Source organism: Puma concolor, chromosome B3 (assembly GCF_028749965.1).
Source record: "Puma concolor isolate L17-30 chromosome B3, mPumCon1.1.hap2, whole genome shotgun sequence".
NCBI classification, from domain to species: Eukaryota; Metazoa; Chordata; class Mammalia; order Carnivora; family Felidae; genus Puma; species Puma concolor.
The window spans coordinates 146501708-146523144 of NC_141672.1; the positions used below are offsets into that span (position 1 = coordinate 146501708).

The window sequence follows — 21437 nt, forward strand, 5'->3', positions numbered from 1 at the left end:
TTGGATCTGGCCGGGCGAATCCCTTCAACAGGCGTTCACCGGGCGCCTGGGTTAAGGGACCTGGGAACGCTTGTCAGTTCCCAACATTACGGGGGGGGGGGGGGGGGGGGGGGATGTGAGGCTTTGGTGTTTAGCCCATGTGCCATTTGTAACACATCCCTAATTTTTAGTCCCAGGAAAGAAAGGACCATGGTGCTCAATAGTCTGGATAAGATGATCCAGCTGCAGAAAAACACAGCTAACATCAGGAATATCTGCATTCTGGCTCATGTCGACCATGGTAAGACTCCTTTCCCAACGGCTTATTTTCAGTCATTAGGGGGGTGTGTCTGCACATGTGTCAGAGCCGGGAGGGGACGCTGTGGGCTGTTGAGCCTGACGCTTGCGGAGAAGCAAGTATTCCTTTGGAAGGTTGATGTCCGCGGCGCCGGCCATAAAAGCGTTTGAAATGAACACGGTGAACTAGTGATTAGCATTCTTCGGTGGGGGTGTATTTCATTGTGTGTTTTTTTTATTTTTTTTTATTTTTTAACATTTATTTATTTTTGAGTCAGAGAGAGCCAAAGCATGAATGGGGGAGGGTCAGAGAGAGGGAGACACAGAATCGGAAACAGGCTCCAGGCTCTGAGCTGTCAGCACAGAGCCCAACGCGGGGCTCGAACTCGCGGACCGCGAGATCATGACGTGAGCCGAAGTCGGACGCTTAACTGACTGAGCCACCCAGGCAGGCGCCCCTCATTGTGTGTTTTTTTTAAACGAGACCTTGAGGTTTTGTTGTTGTTGTTGTTGTTGAAATAAGCGTATTTTGTTTTTGTTTTTTGTTTTCTTGAAATGGCTTTGTAATCTAAAAAAGTCTAGTCTAGACACAGTGTCTCAGAGCCTGTGTGATGTGATTCTGCTTGACTCGTCGGGTGTTTCTTGAACGTCTGCTAGATTCGGGGGGTTTTGCTGCCTGTGTGGGAAGGGCAGAAACTTGTGACTGGGGCAGCAGTGGAAGCCTGGAGGAGATCTGGGGGTTGAGGCAGCACGAGGTGAGGGGCAGAGGGTGGACTCCGCAGGTCGGGACAGCTGGAGGGCTGGGAGGGCAGGGATGGGTTAAGAGGTTTCACAGCATAGTTGGTGTTAAAGGTGACCCTCGCAGGGGGACTCAAGATGGCAGGTGGGGACGCACGTTCCAAGTGGGGACGGCGTCAGTAGGCGAGAAGGGAACGCGTGTGACCGAAGCGCAGGACGCGGGCAGCGCAGAGGTAGCTAGGGGACGATGATGCGCTGCTGACAGATCCCGTCTTTGCACCACCGCGTTGCTTCCTGCTAAGCGTGCTCTCCCTTTCGCACCCCTTCCTCCTCAGAGGAGTGGGTGTGGTGGTGAGGCGGTGAGAGGGGAACGTGACGAGGCCGCCTGGGCCATAGCTCACAGAGCGCTTCGTGCCGCCTAGGACTGGGATCCGGGTGAGCGCCACCCCGCCCTGGAGTGAGACAGCCCGGGGTCGGAACTCCCTTTGAAGTCACCTCGCCCTTGGGAGCGTCAGCACGCAGCGTCTAGACCTGGAAGACTCTGCCTGCCTTACGGGGCGGAGGGGGTCACCTGGGACGCTGGCGAGGAACCCTTGGCAGGTGCGCGCCCTGTCGTGACTCTGGTGGTTAACATTTGCCGTTGGGTACCAGGGAGCCACCGGGAGAGCAGAATAAAGCAGGGGTGTTGTAATCAACACCGTGGGAAGATTGGTCCGGCGGGAGCGTTCAGTGTGGATGGAAGGCAGAGAGGCCCGTTAGGTGGCCGTCGCTGTGGGCGGAACAGCCGCAGCGGAGTAGCCCGGGAGCTGAAAGGGCTGGTGGGGTCGCTTCGTGGGTGACGCCCGCCCACGGGTTTGTGTAGTTATGCTGTCCCCATTGCGAGGACCTGAGCTTTGACCGAAGTGTGGGTGTGTGTCCACGTCTGTGTATTTGCTTCGTGAATTAAAGCACGTGGCAGGTCAGTGGTGTGTGGTCCCAGGGATACAGCCAAAGTGCTGAAACACGGTGCTTTCTCAGCACCTGACGTCCTCGGGGAAATCTGCCTGCCAGACCTAGAGTGGTACCCGCTGGACGGCGGGGGAGTGACGCCCCAGGCCTGTGCGAACACACAGTATTTACGCGCCTCACGGAGAACGCGGCACGTGTGTTCTTCGGTGCTCCCGCTGACTGCTGTCTGGTTTGTACGGTTACCCATTCCATGGCTTTGCTAAAATTCTTAGAGTGTACCAGGGACTTGGTTGTCCTAAGAAAAGACCCTCCGTTTGTCACTTCAGCCCAGCATTCTTTAAACAGTTATCTGTTTGTTGCACTTCACACTGTGTAGTCTTTGTAAAATCTCGCGTGAAACTCAGTGTGTGCCCGAGTCCAGACTTTACCCCAGAGGAGACCCTGGGGTGTGCGTCCCGGATCTGGGTGGCCTCAGTCGTAGCTGCGCTGTGGCCGATGTCGTCCGCAGGCTTGCCCTCCGCGGGAGGCGAGGGTGAGCTTCTTGGATTGCTTTGCTCATAAGTGTTTCCCGAAGACAGTTTAACTGGCAAGTGCCAGCTCGGGCCATCCTTGGGGACATGTGGCAGGTTATATTGTTGTCCCTTGGTGACGTCGTATGCCGTGTACCGTCCAGAGACGGACGTGAGTCTTCTGCCATCGTGTTGTTCTGGCCACCGAGAGCTTCAGTCTGTGGCATGGCCGTTAGGGCTGTCACACGATGAATGTAGCGATACTTGATCGAGTTCTCGTGGGACAGAGTTTAGGAGCCACGTGGACGCTGCGCGTCACACGTTCTCTCTTGTCGCCGGCATGGTAGTGTGTCTCGTCACTGAAGAGTCTGCATTTTACTCTGTCGGTTATGCTTCAGTTAAAAAAAAGTTGCTCAATGACTTTTCGGGGGAGGGTGATGAGATCCACGGGTTGGAGCTACAGATTGCCAGCCCTCTGGAGCGTTAGGGTCTGTGTCCTTCCAGGTGACACTCCGTGCAGACAAACTCTCTGAAATGCTTATTATGTCTTAACTTCACTCAGTACAGGTAACTGGGAAATCTTGGCTTAACCAGTTCTTAAGGTCAGAAATTAATTCTGTAGATAGGATACATCATCCTTCCTCTTTAGGAAAAGAAATAGATTTGAATTACTATTGTTATTTTAACAGGAAAAACTACTCTGGCCGACTGTCTTATATCTAGCAACGGGATCATCTCCAGCCGCTTGGCAGGCAAGGTAAGTAGTTGCATTCGATGAAGTCTTGTTGCCTTTCAGTAGGTAGCAGCTGTCCGAGGTGTGATGTATTCGTAGACATCCAGGAAGAGTGCAAAGCCCAGTTTATGTGTCTGAGAAGCTGCTCGTCTATTTAGCAAGATAATATACATGTTGAGAAAGGTATTTTATGTTGCTGTATAGTAATATGTCCTAAATGCAGAAATGAGTTTTTGTAACAAGTCCGGTGACGGCTGGCCCAGCTGTGGAAGCTCTCACGGAGCGCGAGGTTCTGTGGACGACGAGTGTGTGGTTTGGGGAGACGCCGGCAGGTGGGGGAGCACAGTGGACAAAGGGGATCGGGGCTGATTTGGGTGCTGTCCTAGATTCGGGGGGAGCATTTGCCTGGAGGCCCTGGGAGAGGAAAAGTCCTGGTGGAGAGAATGCCGGATTCCGGAAGAACTTGAAGGCAGCTGGAGTCTGAGGGTCATGATGAAAATAGTGTCTTAGGAAATGAAATTAAAGAGATCTTTGTTTCTAGCTGCGAGTGTAAGTTACTCGCAGTAGAAAAATAGAGCAGTTCCTTCCCCCAATGAGTTGAGGATATGATCAGTGGAGTTGATCACAGAGCTGGCATTTCCGATCTGTAGGGAAGAGACGAGCCTCTCCACGCATTGTCCTCGGACAGTTGGTTATCTGCGGGGAAAATAAATAAAATTGGACTTCTCCTTAACACCGCACACAGAAATCAGCATGTAATTGAAACAGTTGTATGTGAGAAGCAAAATTATAAAACTTGGGAAAAGAATATAGGAAAGTACTTCTGTGACCTCAAGAGAAGGTTTCGTCAATGAGACGAAGAAGTACGTCCCGTTATGTAGGTTTGATCAACTCAAGTACATTGCAACTAAGAACATCTGTTCATCAGGAAATGCCATAAAAAAAAGTGAGAAGACAAGCCTGGTAAGTGGGAGAAAATAGTAATAACACATCATTGACAAAGGTCTAATATTCAGGGACTGTAAATAGCTTCTATTCGGAACAGAGCAAATCTGTAATATAACCATTAAAAAGATGGACAAAAATCTTGAACAGGAAACTCCCAGAAGAGGAATGCCACATGGCCAGTGTGGCAAACTAGGATACTCAACCCCACTGACAGTCGGAGAGATGTAAATTAAAAAAATAATCATTTATCATCGTTTATCAGTATTTGTTTATCATTGATCATGGAAAAAGGAGTGAAGGCTCCTGATGCTTCTAGAGATCTTCGGTTTCAGTGTTTGCCCAGACTTCGTCAGACAGCCTAGGAGCAGGGAGAGAACGACCGGCCCCCGCGTGCTACATGCCGGGGAGGGCGTGCGGAACTGGAATGCGTGCGGAACGTGGTGCTGTCTCTCGGGGCGTCCGCTCTCTTCCCTTGGCAGCTCACCTTCCTCACCCCCTCCCCACGTTAACAAACTACAAAGCTTTTAGTTTAAAAATGATGCGTTTAAAGCAAAAGTCCAGCTTAGACCGTCTTAGTGTCAACATTTCACTGGGAAGTAAGGATGCATATGTTGCATTTTACAGTTAAGGTACATGGACAGCAGAGAAGACGAACAGGTTCGAGGGATCACTATGAAGTCGAGTGCCATTTCCCTACATTATGCCAAAGGTAAATCAATCTGTGTTTTTATTTTTAAATTTTTTTTTTTTTTAACATTTATTTTTGAGACAGAGAGAGACAGAGCATGAATGGGGGAGGGTCAGAGAGAGGGAGACACAGAATCTGAAGCAGGCTCCAGGCTCTGAGCTGTCAGCACAGAGCACGACGCAGGGCTTGAACTCACGGACCGTGAGATCATGACCTGAGCCGAAGTCGGCCGCTTAACCGACTGAGCCACCCAGGCGCCCCAATCAATCTGTGTTTTAAAGAAAAATAGTTTGTTTCTTCAGTGTCCTCCTTTCTGTTTCCGGATTAAGTGTACGCTTCCGTTTCCATGCTTTGTACTCCGCGAATTTCCTTCTGGCCTCTGATGATCTGATGCCAGAGTCAGGCTGTCCAGACTCGAACGCAGATGGGGACCTCTGACCGGCCTGAGGGTGAAGAGCTGGCAGTTCACACCTGCCCACGTCCCCCCAGGTGATCGTACGGATTTCTCCACCAGGAGGGTCGCAAGGCCTTAGCCTTCCATTCCTGGCTGGATCCTTCTTCTGTCCTGTGGCCTCAGTACTGGCTTTAGAATCTTACTCACTTGGGTTGCCACGTTCGTTACAGTTTGCTCTCCCCTAAATCGGGATGTCGTTTTGACAGTAACACTTGCAGAACTGATGTGACAGAAGTAGTCGTACAAGTATATGACATATATGTGAATACTCACCAAAAAGCCTGTGTTAGTAAAAATAATGCCGACAACCTTCGTGTCTGCCTTTGGAAAATGACCAAGTAAACTGATACATCCGTGCCGTGAAACGCACGCAGCTGTTCAAACCACTGTTTGATCTGTATGTTGTCGTGTAGAAAAAATGTGTTGACAAAAGCAAGTTGCAGAGTAAATATGTGTAAGATGGGAGTGTGTTTTGGGAATAAAATACCAAGTGTGCAGATAAAGATGTCTGGAAGGCAACGTACCGAAGCCTTAACGCCAGTATCCGCGTTATGTGAAACTTAGTTTTCAAAACATTTACTTTTGTACCATTTGGAAATTTGACACAAAATGTGTATTTTTTTAATTAGAAGAAAATAATAAAGTTCTGTTTCATTTCCCTAATGGATCTGTGGTTCGTCTTCCGCAGTGTTCTATGTCTGACACTGACTCCCAGGAATATTCTGGGAGGTGTGACTGTATTGTCTTTGACGCCGGTCTTTAAAATATTTTTGTGCTAAACCAGCCTTGAAGCTCTTGGATATTCTTGGTCAATTCCACGTGTTTAATATTTAAAGTAATGCCCTATGTTTTTAAAACTACCTCTCACGTTTTAAAAGGTATGTCCTCATTCTGTGAGCCAGCCAATGGGGCAGCGCTCCGTTTATTTGCCACCTCCCCTTATTTTTATAGACCTCACGAGCTTTGCAGCCTGCCTTTTTCCACATTCAGACCGTTAGTCTCTCTTTGTTGGATGATTCCTCTAGGGTCAGCTTCTGGATTCTGTCTCCAGGTCCTCCACCCCCTTTTGCAAGCATCACGGTTTACTTTCTATCGATACCACTCGCCCGTTCCAGTGCACTGGTCTCTCTGGTTTAGCGCGGGAGGAGCCCGGCTCTAGGGCCCTGGAGGTTGAATGGTCTGCCCTCCGTTTTGTTCAGCTCTGACCTTGGGCGCCTCACTCCCAGACTGTTGTAGATGCGCTCCCTTGACCACACAGAGCCTAGGCTTAAGCCCGCATGTGCTGCGGAGGGTTGGCTTATTGAAAGAATGTGTGTGCTATGACATTGGAGAAATGTTCCTGAAAACCGAAAACCAGGAGTGTTCATTGGAGTGACGGCTCATAGAAATTGAAGGCAGACGTTGATTCTGGATCCCAGACGGCCCCAGGTACCGTTGGGACAAGTTAAGGATCTTCCCTCTGCAGCCCCACCGTGAGGTACCCTTGGGTTTTGTTCTCTGTCTTTGTTTCTGTTACCCTGTGAGTCTTTTCTCTGTCACAGCTTTTCCCTCCTCTTAGTGTCCCCGTCTGCAGAAACTCCCCTCGGCCCGAACTCTGTTTTTTCATCCTGTTTCCATTGCTTACTGCTGCTTTCTCTTGTGTTTCCGATCGCACATTCTCAGGAGCAAGATGTGGCCGGGCTTATCTGTTCTGCCAGGCCCGGGCAGAGGTGGCTCCTGTGGATGGGCCACCCGCGGGTCGGACGGCCGCCTCCTAGTCTGACTAGTGCCGATGGGAGTGTGGAGTCGTAAGGTGTCAGCTGTGTCTCTCTGGGAGCGTGACTGCCTGGCGGGGGCTCTGGCGTAGACATTTGTCACACCTGACGGCTGGTGCGCAGTCTCCTCTCCACACGTACAAAGAGTGGGGCACATGCCCTCAGACACCTCAGACATGAGATACGCTCCTATCTATGTCTCAGTCCTGATTCTCTGCAAGAGGGTGTTCCTGCCGTGAACGTGGGGCCATCCGAGCGGGACCTCCTCCCGGAGGAGGGAAACCTGATGGTGAAGAAACTCCATGGGTGGTTTTTGTTTCCTGTGTCTGCCCCTTCTTCCTGCCCCCCTCCAAATAACCTCTTAATTAACATTTAGCACAGAGATTCTTTTCTAAGTGCTTTCTGGTTCTGACACTTGATCTAACCGGCTTTCAAAAATTTTTTCAAATCCTTATTTGGATCGAAAGAGTATTTTTCTAGTTTAAAGTAAATAAATAGGCTTACAAAACCCAGGCACGTATTAGAAATGCTGTTGAAAACCCAAGCATGTTCTAGAAGGTGATACAGTATCACCTTCTATATCGTCCTCCAGGGACCCAATTCTTCCTTGAGAAGAAGATGGAGCCTCCTGTCTTTACCTTTGTCACCAAAGTTTGCTTCAAGGGTCGGGACCCTGTTGTTAAACCTTGTTATTTTCCTGTTTTGTACCTCTCTCTGTGTCCTTCCCACAGGGATATCGTACATTTACCCGGTCAAGAGTTAGGACATACTCCTGACAACGTACTTTCTATAAAAAAAAAAATTCTAAGGGGATGTAATTCCTTTGAATCGTTTAGCCTAGAGTTCAGATAAAGATGAGAGAGATGTCTTTAAGTGGGTCAGATAGTTTGAAATTCATGGACTGTTCTTTGAAGAGTCTCAAGGCATTTTTGCTTTCATTTCTATTCTATAGCCATTCTTTACACCGGTTCATAAATATTGCTGTCCTAGAACTTCTGAAATGAAGTGTTCATTCTAATTCATCTTTTTAAAAATTCTAAATAAATTGGGGTGCTTGGGTGGCTCAGTTGGTTAAGCCTCCGACCATTGATCTGTGCTCAGGTCATGATCTCATAGTTCGTGGGATCGAGCCCCGAGTGGGGCTTTGTGCTGACAGTGCAGAGCCTGCTTGGGATTCTCTCTCTCTCCCTCTGTCTCTGCCCCTCCTCCGTGCTCTCTCTCGCTCGCTCTCTCAGAATGATAAACTTTAAAAAGAAAATTCTAAATAAATTTACACGTTTCACATTTGTGTGTATTATAGAAAATTCTATACATTATGGAACACCCGAATGAAATAAAAATCACTCCAGTTTTACCATGTCATGTTTTCACATTTTACGTCTAATCCAGCCGTACTCGTGTGTGTGTGCATGTGTGCATATATGCACATGCAGGCTGTGAGGTCTCTAACTAAATTTCCCCCCCAAATAATGAACTACTAACTACAGTACCAGACAGATGTGATTATCACCGTATTACTGGTTCTTGATGTGGTGTTGGTGCGGACACCTCTACGTGAGCGAGGCCATCCGGGTAGGCCCATTAAGGGCTAGAGAGTGCATTGTACCCACCCGTGAAATACCCCGTAACCTCCAGGCGGGGACGGATGCCATTCAGCCGCAGCAACTGATGCTCTGTGGGAATCTTTTTCAAGAAAAGGTGGCATTGAGATTTTGGTAAAATCTTCCAATTTTTAAACTACTGGCAATTAAAAATTTTTTTAAACACCATGTAGAACAAATTGTAGTGGACTTTAATTCTTAGGCTTTCTGTTTGTAATGTGAGGCATACACTAGGTAACAACCTGGTTCGGTGGGACTTTCCGGATCCAGCCGGGAGGCAGCCACGTGTGGCTCGGAGGCCAAGAATAGGCAGGGCGTTGTGCGGGCTCACCTGCTCTTAATCTCCAGAGACCAGGCCAGGGGAGGGGACTCATGCCACCCACATTCACATGAGGCCAGCACGCACCAGAAGGTTCTTCTCACTCAGACGCAGTAGCTTCCCTTTCCTTCCGGAAATGTGAACAATAACCCACAGTCCCGATGGTTGTCCTAGTTGTGGGACGGAGGCTGGGAGGGACGGGCTCCGTTGTCCCTTGTTTGACTGCAGGTCAGACATTTTCCTCTTAAGATAATGCTTGTCTTTGTGAAGCATTCCGTTGGTGGCAGGCGTAAGAAAGTGGGATCCTGGGCCGGGAGCCTCAGATACGGGATTTTGTGTGATCGTCACGGTGGCTCTGGAGACGCGTACTACCCTCATTTTACATACGTACTGAGTGGAGTTCGTGGGGTTTCAGGAACTTTCCCGGGGAGAGAGTGGCTAGCATGGGGCAGTGGTCCTGGGAACCACGTGCTCACACCCCCAGCTCGCTCAGCTGGGCCCGGGTCTGGAGGAGGCGGGTCAGCGCAGACCGTGACCGGCGGCTCCCGTCCACAAGGGATCGCGGGGGCTACGCACAGATGTCTGGGGCCAGCGTCAACCACGTGCCCGCTGCGCTCGGTCACTGCCCTCGATGGAAGCCTCTCCAGCGTCTCTTCCCCGCGTTTCTGTGGCTTTACCGCCCTCCGTCAGCCTCCCTCCGCTCCTCTCCTTCCCGAAACTTACACTCTGCGGACACTCCAGGGGAAACCGGCATCCCTGCCTCCTTGCCGTCTCGCCGCTGCCATTCTCTCCGCCGCCTCCAGGCTGTTTTCCCAGGACTCTGCTCTGCGTGTCCTTCTTTCTGGTGAACGCTGCTCCTTCCTCCCGCATCTGTCTCTGGGGTGAGACGCGGGGTTGCCATTCTCTTCGTTCCCTGGTCCTAGTTCAAAGCTTAATTCTTCCAGCCTTGTTTTGACACCCCATCTCTTTTGAGACTCATGCCGTCTAAGTGCTCTCGTCTCTCTTGTCCTAGTCGGCTCCTGATGACGGCGCCTGCTTGTTACTGACTTTGGGGCCTGGCTCATCATTTCCCTTTTTACCCAAATCTGCCAAGTTCACCTTCACCGTGCCCGACAGTGGCGTCTCCGGCAGCGTGGGCTCCTGCTTCTCCACCCGCTCGCTGTCGGGGCTCCTTTCTCGATTGCAGCCTTGCCTGGAACTGCCCATGGTGACGTTTCGGGATCGAAGGCTCCCTTGCCTCCAGTCCTGATTCTCTCCCGCTCTCACCTGTGTGGTCAAGCACCCATTCTCGGACTTGATGATGTTCATGAGTGCCCTTCATTCACTCCCGGCCTCTGACAGCCCGGATTTGTCATTCTGCCGGCAGTCTCTCCAAGGTCCTCGGTGTCTTTGCTCCCTCGGCCTTCAGTCTTATTTCTGCTGGCAAAAGTCTGACCCTTGACACAGCCAGCTCTACACCCTTTCCTCCCATCCCGGCTGCGGTCCCGGCCGGTCCGCGGGGCTGTGGCACTCCCCTCTCTCCTCTGCCGGGTCTCGTGCGTTCTCTCCAGCGGGCCATTTGAACCTCCTTCTGGACCCCCGCCCACCTCCCTTCCCCTCCCTCAACCTCGGCTGGCATCCTTACCTGCTGGGTCCCACAAATGGAAAAGATTCAGCTGCTTGCCAGCTGAAATTTGCCACGCCTCAAAACGTAATGGTAGTAGTTTGGTTTGTTTTTTTTTTTTAATGTTTATTTATTTTTGAGAGAGAGAGAGAGAGACAGACACAGAGTCCGAAGCAGGCTTCAGGCTCTGAGCTGACGCGGGGCTTGAACCCACAGACCACGAGATCATGACCTGAGCCGAAGTCGGACGCTCACCCAACTGAGCCACCCAGGCACCCCAAAATGTAATGGTATTAGTATCTTCGCTGACTCTTCTCCTGTTACCATGAAAGGGCCGTGCTCTGGACTTGTGTCCTATGGAGTGTCTTCTCTCCTGTAACTTCATCCTCTCTGCTTCTAAGGATGCTCAAGGCTGCCTCATCTTTAGAAAGATGACGTTCATACACCCTTCTAGCCCCATGTCCCCTGTGCTGTCCTGGTCAAAGGTGTGCTGCTGTCACTCAGCTTCTTGACCCTGGGACCCGCACCTTATTCATGGCACATACGACCAGTAAAATTGAGTAAGAGGCCATGGTCCCTGACCTTCCCTCCAGGGTGAAGTAAACAGATTCCAAGCAAGTTGCCAAGTTTGGAACCCTCACGTAGGTTCCGAGAAATGAACGTTGACCTTTTTCTTATGCAAGGCTTCTTTATCCTGGTTCCTACTCATACATCCTTTTGAGCGAAAATGTCAGTGATGGACGAATCAAGACGGCGTGGACGTGTCGTTACTAGATTTACTCCCCACGCAGCAGGGTTTCAAAGGCGGAGAAGCTCTCCGTGATGTCAGTTCAGGATGTGGCCACGGGCTGAGCTGCGGTGTCGGTGGGCACACGCAGAGCCCAGGGCCGGTGAGGTAAAGCGTAGCCAGGGGAGGCCCACGTGTGGTCTGACCTGTTTCGTGCTGGGAGGAGTCTGGAGAGGACTTCGGGATGGGCCGTGCGGCAAGAAGCCTCATTTGTCGGCCATTCAGGGTTGCATGTGGATCACTGTATCCTCCCTCCTCCCTAAACCACCTCACGTTTGACGTTTTTGCTGGTGGGGTCAACCACCCATGACCTCTTCCTGTAACAGCCTTCTCATGAGCACACGCTCAGTTCTCCTGCTGGGACCTTTTCCCTGTGTCAGCAGATGGGAGAGAAAATGCATCGCGTGGTTCCGTGAAATAAGCCATATCGGTTGATCTTACATGATTTTATACATTAATTTAAGATATAAAAAGGGACGACTGTGGGATCTCCTGTGGAAGCCTGTGGCTGCCATATAGTTGGGGTAAATTCATGTCCATGAGTGTTCCGTGTTCTAGGCGATGTCCTCAGAAACACGGTCTCATGGCCCCGGTTCTGCCTGTATTCCCGACACTTCGGTTGTGGGAAGTGGCATTCTCCCGGTGTGCTGGCGCATAAAGACGCCTGTGTGATGTACACATCATCGTCCACGAGAGGAGTGTGTCTCTTCCTTCGTTTGAAGCACGTTTTCTCTCCTCAGCTTTCCGCGTGTGTGTTGGCGAACATCTCCAGTGTTTTGGGGATTGAATGTGACCTTACGGGAAGTTTCCTCTTCGCAGGGATCTTTGGCAGGTGCTCGTGACAGATGTGTATCTTCAAATGAAACGATGATCCGTGTGCTTTAAAACTGGAGGACTCACGGGCAAGGGAGACATTATTTTCCCATAACTCCCTAATGGCAGAAATTTTGTGGAAGGTGCCTCCCATGATTAACTTCAGGTCTTCCAACTTTTTCTTTTCCCCAGTTGCCTGGAACATAAAAAAAAAAAAAAAAAAAAAAAAAAGGATTGGTGCTCTGCTGATTAGACCAGTGCCTGAAATGAAGGAGCATATTTTGGAAGGCCTGGGATGGATGGTTTAATGCTTTAGCAGGAGTCCGTCCTGTGCACAGCTTCAGGACTGAGGGACAAATCAGAAAGATCATTTAGGGGGTGCCTGGGTGGCTCAGTCGGGCATCTGACTTCAGCTCAGGTCATGATACCACATTCCATGAGTTCGAGCCCCGCGTCGGGCTCTGTGCTGACAGCTCGGAGCCTGGGGCCTGCTTCGGATTCCGTGTCTCCCTCTCTCTGCCCCTTTTCTGTTCAGGGAAACAAGTCAGGGAGGCACAGTGTGGCTGAAGACAGCAGACCAGTTGTGCTTACTGGCTTCCTTCCCCCTCTGAGGGACATTGGATTTCTTTTCCCTACTTTTGACATTGACTTTGAAGGTATTTGGAAAGAGTTAAGATGAAAATAGTTGTTGCGAGTCAGAGACCGGCCTGTGCTGAGCTCGGCACTCGTCAGCCACGTGACTGAGAAGGGCGCTGGTCTTCCCCCATCAGACACACTGGGGAGGTCGGACAGGCTTCTGTGTTACAGGGCTCCTCGAGCCTTTACTAGGGTGTATGTGCGTGGTGAGCCTCTTCCTCACCCCTCCACCCCGCCACTGCGTTTCCCAAAGGGTTTTGATCACGCACTCTTTTTCCCACGTATGCAAGTGAAAACACTTGGTGTGTCCCTCGCTTTCTGTTGCTTTCTAGATCTGGACTTGCTGTCCCTGCGTGAGTTTCAGGGGGTCTGGATTTAGATGCCTCATTAGAGGAGTACAGACAGACAGATGGCTAGAGAGATAGGTATGTTTGTTTTTTCTGGGTGTTACTCGAAGTTCTGTAACCCCCGTAAAAGGCAAGAGCCCGAGGAAGGAAGCCCGAGGTTTCTCTGGGAGTGCATTTTTAAATTCTGTGAAGAACCTGACAGCAGACACGGTCTCTGCAAGTTCTGGATCCGGTCCGGGTATTCCCGGGCGTCAAGGTGCTTACGGTTGTCCCACACTGGAGTCTGGAGTTCATCCAAATGAACGAGCCAGGGTTCCCCAGCTGCACAGCATAAAGGAGTCAAGACCTCCGTGTCAGACAGACCTGGGCGTGTTTCCGGCCAGCTACTCAGTGGCCTTGGGTACCTCTCCTCCCTTCGGGGGCGTGCTTATCTAGGAAATGAAGGGTTAGGCTAGGACAATGCAGAGAGATTCTAGGCGTCTCACGGCTTCTGTTTCACGTGGCGGGAGCTGATAGGACCCTGGACTCCCTTGCCGCTGCTCATTTTCCTCTGGCTTATTCTATAGAGGGCGTGGGCTTATCCCAGAGGGTGCTGTGAGTCCTGACAGTAAGGCCCCACTGAGGCCCAGGGGCCACTGCCCCAGGGCCCGGGGTCTTTGACAGCTTTGGTCTTCTTTGGAGCTGTCCAGGTCCTCTGTCTGCTTGGAGCCCTCCCCGGTGGGGGCAGCGGAGCCAGAAATCCGTATAAAGCAATTTGCACGAGAAGACCGGGAACACGTTGCGGGTGGGGATGTGTAAGAAGCAGCCTGTTGCTAATTGATGGCGGTCTCTCCCACTGAGCCCCAGTGCACCTTGGAGTCCTTAACCCGGTGCTCAGAAGTCCCCGACCGGTGGAGTCTGGGCAGGAGAGATGACCTTGGTGCCGTCCTGAGTGGGGTGGTTAAAGTATGTGTTCGGAGTCTGCCAGGTTTAACTGCCACACGACCATTTGAAACTCTTTGATCTCGGGCGGTTTACCTTGGATTGCATTCTACCTAGAAGTCCTTGAGAAGGACGCTTAGCTCTTCTGTGCCCGAGTTTCCCGCTCTGTGAAATCGGGCTCGTGGCAGCGACAACCTCAAAGGGCGGTGGGCTGGTAAACGCAGGACAGTGTGTGTAGAATGCTTGGGGCGGAGCCAGGCCCTGAGAGTCCAAGGACATGGGCCCTGGCTGTGCCCCTTGTGGTGGTGGCCACTCTTAGCCCCGTCCCCTGGGGCGCAAGGCACGTCGTCAGGGTGTTCCAGCTGGATGGGGGGGAAACGGGTCTAAATGGCCTTCCAGGTGTAAATCTGGCCCTTGGGTTCCGGAGTGGTTCTGGAGCCCGTGGTTTCTCTAATTGTGATCTGGCATGACATGTCTGTGCCCTGGGGTGACTCATCGTCCTGGCCTGTCTGGAACTGACTTAGGGGTGTTAATGGGATGTGGGACTGACTTGGGGTTTGATAGAACAGGGACTTTCAGGGCTTGGGACAAATCGCATGGTCATCACCCTCCTAAAAGCTGAATGGTCTTCTTCCTCGTGAGGCCTCAAGGGGGTGATCCGCGTGTGCACGCGGCACGTAGCGCACCGCTCGACGCGTCGTGACTCCCCGGATTTGCGTGTCTAAGTCTCAGATGCACACCCTGCTCTCTGCGAGCTTGTAGGGAAGCCGTGGCCACGTGCTTTGTGTCTTTTTGAGTCGGCATTTCCTGTTTGGGCCCCTCTTGACCAGCTTTTACACCCAGGCGTTGTTTTCTGCCGGTCTCGACTTCCAACCTGTAGAGTGAATGTGGTAATAATGTTCACCTCACGGGGCCCTGCTGAGGGTTCGGTAACGTGGGATTGCGCGTCCTGAGGCACGTCTAGCACAGTGCCTGGCTCACAGAAGCCCTTAGTAAGTGGCCCCTTCTAGAAGAACGAAGTCCGGCAACGTTAGGGAGAGATGCCCCTTGGGGTCGGAGGTCCGTCAGTGGGAACCCCCACGTCGGGGCGACGTTGGTGGGTCGACCTGTTTGGCTTCTTTAGCTCTATTGTGTCTCCCGGCCCCTTTCTCATTGTGAATGCCTGGGAGGGAGCGCTGTGTGCCCGCACAACGGAAAATGTGTGTTTTCTGGCTCCGTTGTAGGTGGTGAGGACTACCTGATTAACCTCATAGACTCTCCAGGACACGTGGACTTCTCTTCCGAGGTGTCCACAGCCGTGCGCGTGTGTGACGGCTGCATCATCGTGGTCGATGCTGTGGAAGGAGTCTGCCCACAGGTAGGAGGTCCTGATGTGGGGATCTGTCACTGGGTGAGGAGGGCGGGGACGGGGGGAGGGACTCCGCACAGACGGCTCTGTGCCATTCTGGACATTCTGCTGACGAAAAGTTGGCTGTACGTTTCATTCGAGAACGTTCTGTGATGGAGTCAGTCACCCACATCTTGAAGGGATCATAGCGATGATGACCGTCCCTTTCAGTACTTGGCAGTGTCTACGATGCCCTCTCAGAGAGGATCTGGCCAAGTCTGGGGGTGTTGAACTTGAGGAGGATTCTCATGAGAGGTCGTTGATGGCAAGAGGCAAATCCAGTTGTCCCCCGCGTGAGATTCTCTTCTGTGGGCTTCTTGGGCTATGGTTCCGCCCCCGCCACCTCCCCCCCCCGCCCCCCTCCCTCTCCCCCCGCCTCAGTGGGAAAGGAGGGGGTGTGTGGTGGGAGCTCTCCAGGCTTGGTTCTTATAAGGCCTTGTTTGGAGGCCTTACGTTTTATCTTAAAAAACGCCGTCATCTTTGTATCCTACTTCTTAACATACCCTCGTACGTTTTACTATTAAAAAAATTTTGGGGGGGCGCCTGGATGGCGCAGTCGGTTAAGCGTCTGACTTCAGCCAGGTCACGATCTCGCGGTCCGTGAGTTCGAGCCCCGCGTCAGGCTCTGGGCTGATGGCTCGGAGCCTGGAGCCTGTTTCCGATTCTGTGTCTCCCTCTCTCTCTGCCCCTCCCCCGTTCATGCTCTGTCTCTCTCTGTCCCAAAAATAAATAAACGTTGAAAAAAAAAATTAAAAAAAAAAAGAAAAATTTTGGGGCACCTGGGTGGCTCAGTCGGTTGAGCGTCCGACTTCGGCTCAGGTCATGATCTCGTGGTCTGTGAGTTCAAGCCCCTCGTTGGGCCCTGTGCTGATGGCTCGGAGCCTGGAGCCTGCTTTGGATTCTGTGTCTCCCTCTCTCTCTGCCCCTCCCCTGCTCATGCTCTGTCTCTGTCTGTCACAAAAATAAATAAAACATTAAAAAAAAATTTAAAAAAAAATTTTGTTTAAGTTTATTATTTTTGAGACAGTGTGCAAGCGGGGGAGGGGTAGAGAGAGGGAGACACAGAATCCTAGGAGGCTCCAGGCTCTGAGCTGTCAGCACAGTGCCCAACGCGGGGCTCGAACTCACAGACTGTGAGATCGTGACCTGAGCCCAAGTCAGATGCTTAACCGACTGAGCCATCCAGGCACCCCAATATTTTTAAAAAAGGATAACAAAAGGTTTAAATTACTCAGATGGAGGAGATTTGATAATTGTAAGAAGTTGTCCCGTAATTGTCCTGTTGCTTCCCCTCCGAGCCCTGAGGGCTCAGGTTCCCCGACTTGCGAGACAGAGCCTTCATCTCTGTCCTGAAAGGATAGTGGTGTTAATGCACCTGACTTCAGAACAGCAGAGCAGCGGTTTGCTCTGAGAGGGGATTGTGGGCAGAGAGGTGTGCGTGGGCCTTCTGGGGGAAGGCTCTGTTTTTGGGGGCCTGTGTGTTGGCAACATGAGCATTTGTTTTCTAGTTGTTCAGAAAAGTGTGTGTGTGTGTGTGTGTATAATTCCACCAAACTCTGCCATTTTCTGCACAACTTACCCTTCTTAAGTAACTTGTCAGTTCCGCAAAGGCAAAGACCGTTTCTTGTCTGTAGCTCTTTCCCTCTGTGTCACGGACACAGAGTCCGTGCTAAGTGCTAAGTGAGCGCACCTGTGCGAACGGTGTTGTCTGAGTTGTGATAAAGGAGTATGCAAATGAGCTGATTGTTCATCAGGGTCTTTTAAGGTGCTTTAATTATTTCGAATCGTGAGTTTCACATTTTCTTTTCTGTTTTCACCAGACACAAGCTGTTCTGCGACAGGCCTGGCTTGAGAACATCCGTCCGGTTTTAGTGATTAATAAGATAGATCGCCTGATAGTGGAGCTGAAATTCACCCCCCAGGAGGCCTATTCTCACCTCAAGAATATTCTAGAACAGGTATTTCATCCTTCCCTTCCATACTTTAAAACTCGGGGCTCGAAGAAGAGTTGTAAGGAAGTCGGTAAGTTGAGAGTAACGCGTTGCCACAGAACTTCACTTTTACGCAGCGTTTCCACCTGAGATCCCCATGTGTTGGAGTCCTCGTGCTGCAACAGGGGACACGGGACACGCCTCCCCTCGGGAGCCCCTCCGTCTCCTGGAGGCATCCTCGGGTACAAAGCGTGCATGATAGGATTAATGCTGTCCTTTAAAATCTTGTAGTTTGGTTCCAAACTGAAGCAGTATTAGGAGGCTTTTCTTTTTTTGTTTGTTTGTTTTTTTAGCATCTATTTTTCGATAACATTTTACCCAGTCATTCATTTATTTCCCCAGCCGACATTTACATAGCTGCGTGTTGAACGGTGAATTCTGGGATGTCCTTTGTGTGATAGGGGTGAGAATGTGACTACAGGTCAGAATCCCTATTTTCGAAGATCTCACAGCGGTGGGGAGATTTTAAGGAGAACTTTGGAGACCATGCGAAGCCCCAGGCGTGGTTTTGAGGGCCACCACACCCAGCCTGGGTCAGGAGCGGGGAGAGTTAGGCAGAGTGGCAGCAGAAGCTTCAAGATGGAAAAAGGTGGGGATATCGCCGGGGCCTTTAGGAAAGAGGGGATGAGATGTGCAAGGTCGTAAACGCCAGAAAGAGCACGATACGCTGCAAATGGCTGGTCCTACCTGGAGAATGAGGTCACGTGCGGCAGAGGCAGGAGGTGGGAGTGGGAAGGAATCTGGGGCTTAGATTATGGCGACCCTCGTGTGCCAGGCGTGAGGCTTTGAACTTTGTTCAGGACGGTGGGGCACCCCTGAGGAGGCCAACTGAGAATATTTCTTGGCCGGAGGGCGGAGACGATCAGAGCAGAGCGGCACAGAAGAGTGGATCAGCGGATCCGGTGCCCCGTAGAGGCGGACCGGCATGGCCCCGGGCCAGTGGCGTTTGCAGCCACGAACGGGCTGGCAGGTTGGAATAGGGGTAGCTTGCAGGACTTCTGAATAAAATGTTCCATTTTCTCTCTGCGGTAGGAAATGAGGTGGTGACTTGGGAGGGAAAGAGTCGAGGACTGGTGGCCGGGAAGGGGGCCTGACGAGAGTGGAGAAAAGTCCAGGTGTGAGAACTGGCCGGGGAGCGGGGGCTCAGCCTCTGAACTAGCCTGTGAACTCACTAGGGACCGTGAGTCCCTAGTGACGCCAGGCCAGGTGCTAGAGACGGGCCGCAGATACCGCCCCCTCGTGTCGATGTGACATTCCCAGTCACAGAGGTGACCTTTCCAAAGCTTCCAGTTTAGTCTCGCTGGGTTCGGAAGGAGAGGGCTGTAAGTTAGTCACTGTTGTGCGCCTCACCTCCGCCCGTGGGTGCTTCCCAGGAGCCCTGCGTGACTGGTGATCCTCGACCGCGCATCTCCTACGCCTCCGAGTGACGTTCCGCCTTTCACCGTCTCTCCTAGATTAACGCGCTCACAGGAGCTCTTTTTACTTCGAAAGTCCTAGAAGAGAGAGCAGAGAGAGAGACTGAGTCCCAAGTGAATCCAGGTTCTGAGCGAGGAGAGCAAGTGTATGACTGGAGCGCTGGCTTGGAGGACACGGACGATTCTCACCTCTACTTCTCTCCGGATCAGGGCGGTGTGGTGTTTGCAAGTGCGGTAGACGGCTGGGGCTTCGGGTAAGTGTCCGAGCCTCCCGAGCTCCCCTCGGGGACTGTTTGCAAGGCTGGTCTTCTCCGTGGAGCTTCTTGTTTGGCCACGATCACCGACGCATGTGTAGTTGCAAGAAAGGCTAGAGCCCTCCTGTACCCAGGTCCCAGTACCCGCCGCCCCGCCCCCGCCCAGCGCTGATGTTGACGTCGATACAGTGCGTCACCGCAAAGACCCCCTCACGTACCCACAGCCGCTTCCTCGCACCCCCGGCCCCACCTTCCCCCTCGCAGTCGCCAAATGTCTTCCATCTTTATAAGGTGTCGTTTCAAGGATGTCATAGAACCAGAATCAAACGCTCTGCCACCTTCTCTGGATTGGCTTTGTCACTCGGTGTAATTCTCCAGAGACTTAACTAGGTTGTTGCACGTGTCGGCAGTCGGTTCCTTTTTATTGCTTAGTAGCGTTCCCCGGTGTGGACCTACCACGGTTTAACTGTTCACACATTGGAGGACACCTGGCTCTTTTCCAGTTTGGGGCCGTTCTGCGGGAAGCTGCCACAAGCATGCCCGAACGCCCGGGTAGGTGTTTCGGGGAAACGAGTTCTCATTTCCCTGGGGTGAACGCGCGGGAGTGCTTTTGCTAGGTCGTGTGGCAGCCGTGTGTTGTGGGCTTAGCGTCGAGCTGTTTTCCCAAGGGGGCGAACCATTTCACGTCCCGGCCGGCAGCGTCTGGGTGACTGGTCTGGATTCTCCACGTGTCACCACTGTTTGGTGTGGTCACTTTTTTTTTTTTTTTTTTTTTTTTAGCCATCCTGACGGGTGTGTATTGGAACGTGACTGTGGTCTTCATCGTGTTTTCCTGACCGCCGGTCTGGTGGCACATCGTTCCGTGTGCCGATGTGTCGCCAATTTGTCACCCGGGTATCCGTGGGAGAGATGTCTCTTCGTGGCCTTTGCTCGTTTTCTTGTGTTTTCTTTCTTTTTTAATTGCGGTATAAATGACATACAACATCATATTAGTTGAATGCGTCTGTATTTGTATATACTGTGAAATGGTCACCACAATAAGTGTAGTTAACTGTACATAGTTACAGAACAGGATTGTTGTCTTGCGATCGGACTTTTAAGGTTTACTCTCTTAGGAGCTTTAAAATCTGCAGTGCAGGGGGTGCCTGGGTGGCTCAGTCGGTTAAGCATCTGACTTTGGCTCAGGTGATGATCTCACGGTTTGTGATTTCAAGCCCCACATTGGGCTCTGTGCTGACAGCAAGGAGCCTTCTTGGGATTCTCTCTCTCTCTCTCTCTCTCTCTCTCTCTCTCTCTCTCCCCCTCTCCCTCCCCCTCCCCTCCCCCACCCTTGCTCTCTCTCTCTCTCTCTCTCTCTCTCTCTCTCTCCTTCTCTCTCTCCCTCCCTCTCCCCCCCTTCTTGCTTGCTCGCTCTCTCTCGCTCTCTCCCTCTCCCTCTCCCTCTCTCTCCCCCCCTCCCCCACTTCTTGCTTGCTCTCTCTCTCTCAAAATAAATTAACATTAAAAGTCCAGTCTGAGAACTCTGCATGGACCCTAGATCCTGAAGATTTTCTCTCAATTTTTTCTAAAAGTTTTATGGTTTTACTTTCTGCATTTAAGTCTGTGATCCATTCCGAGTTAATTTTCTGTGTAGGATGTGAGACTAGGGTCCAAGTTCTTTGTTTGTGGCTATGGATGTCTGAGTACTCCAGCACCCTTATGCCGCCTCCATTGAATTGTTTTTGTACCTTTGTCAAAATCGGTTGGACATACTTGTGTGGCTGTTTCTGAGTGTTCCGTTTCATTGATCTATGTGTCTGTCTTTCCACCAGTAGCACCTAATCTCGATTACTGTAAGTACCTAGTTAAGTCTCGAAATTGGGTAGATTGTGTCTGCTCACATTCCACTTTTTGGAAGTGGTTGTTTCTGCTGTTTGAAGATCTGTGCCTTTCCATATGCATTTTATAATAATCTTCGCCTGTATCTGCAAAAAACTTTTGTTAGGATTTATATTGAAAATGCACGGGGAAACCTCTATATCAATTTGAGGAGAAGTGACATCTTTACGACGTTGTCTCTTCTAATGCGGGAATACTCATTTTGTTTTTAGATTTTCTTTGATTTCTTTCGTTAGCATTTTGTACTTTTCATCGTATGAGGATTGTACCTGTTGTATTGGTTCCGCACCTAAGTTTTCATTGTTTTTGAGCGATTATAAATGGTATTATGTTTTTAATTTTGGTGTTCACCTATTCATCCCTACTTTTTGGAAATACAGTTAATTGATTTTTGTATGCTAATCTTGTATACCGTGACCTTGCTGAACTCACATACT

General features: G+C 51.1%; 1 protein-coding gene across 2 annotated transcripts in view; it reads left to right on the top strand.

Annotated features, from left to right (window-relative positions):
• The window catches only part of EFL1 (elongation factor like GTPase 1), a 123447-nt gene that overhangs the window by 748 nt on the left and 101262 nt on the right, over positions 1–21437 (top strand). The window contains exons 2-7 of one of the 2 annotated variants that reach the window (XM_086711722.1): positions 171–280; positions 3161–3228; positions 4777–4861; positions 15299–15432; positions 17283–17420; positions 18908–19122. In XM_086711722.1, the coding sequence (XP_086567848.1) occupies positions 190–280; positions 3161–3228; positions 4777–4861; positions 15299–15432; positions 17283–17420; positions 18908–19122 (731 nt within the window). In that variant the 5' untranslated portion in view covers positions 171–189. The remainder of the gene's footprint in view (positions 1–170; positions 281–3160; positions 3229–4776; positions 4862–15298; positions 15433–17282; positions 17421–18907; positions 19123–21437) is intronic. The other variant, XM_086711723.1, reaches the window with a different exon arrangement.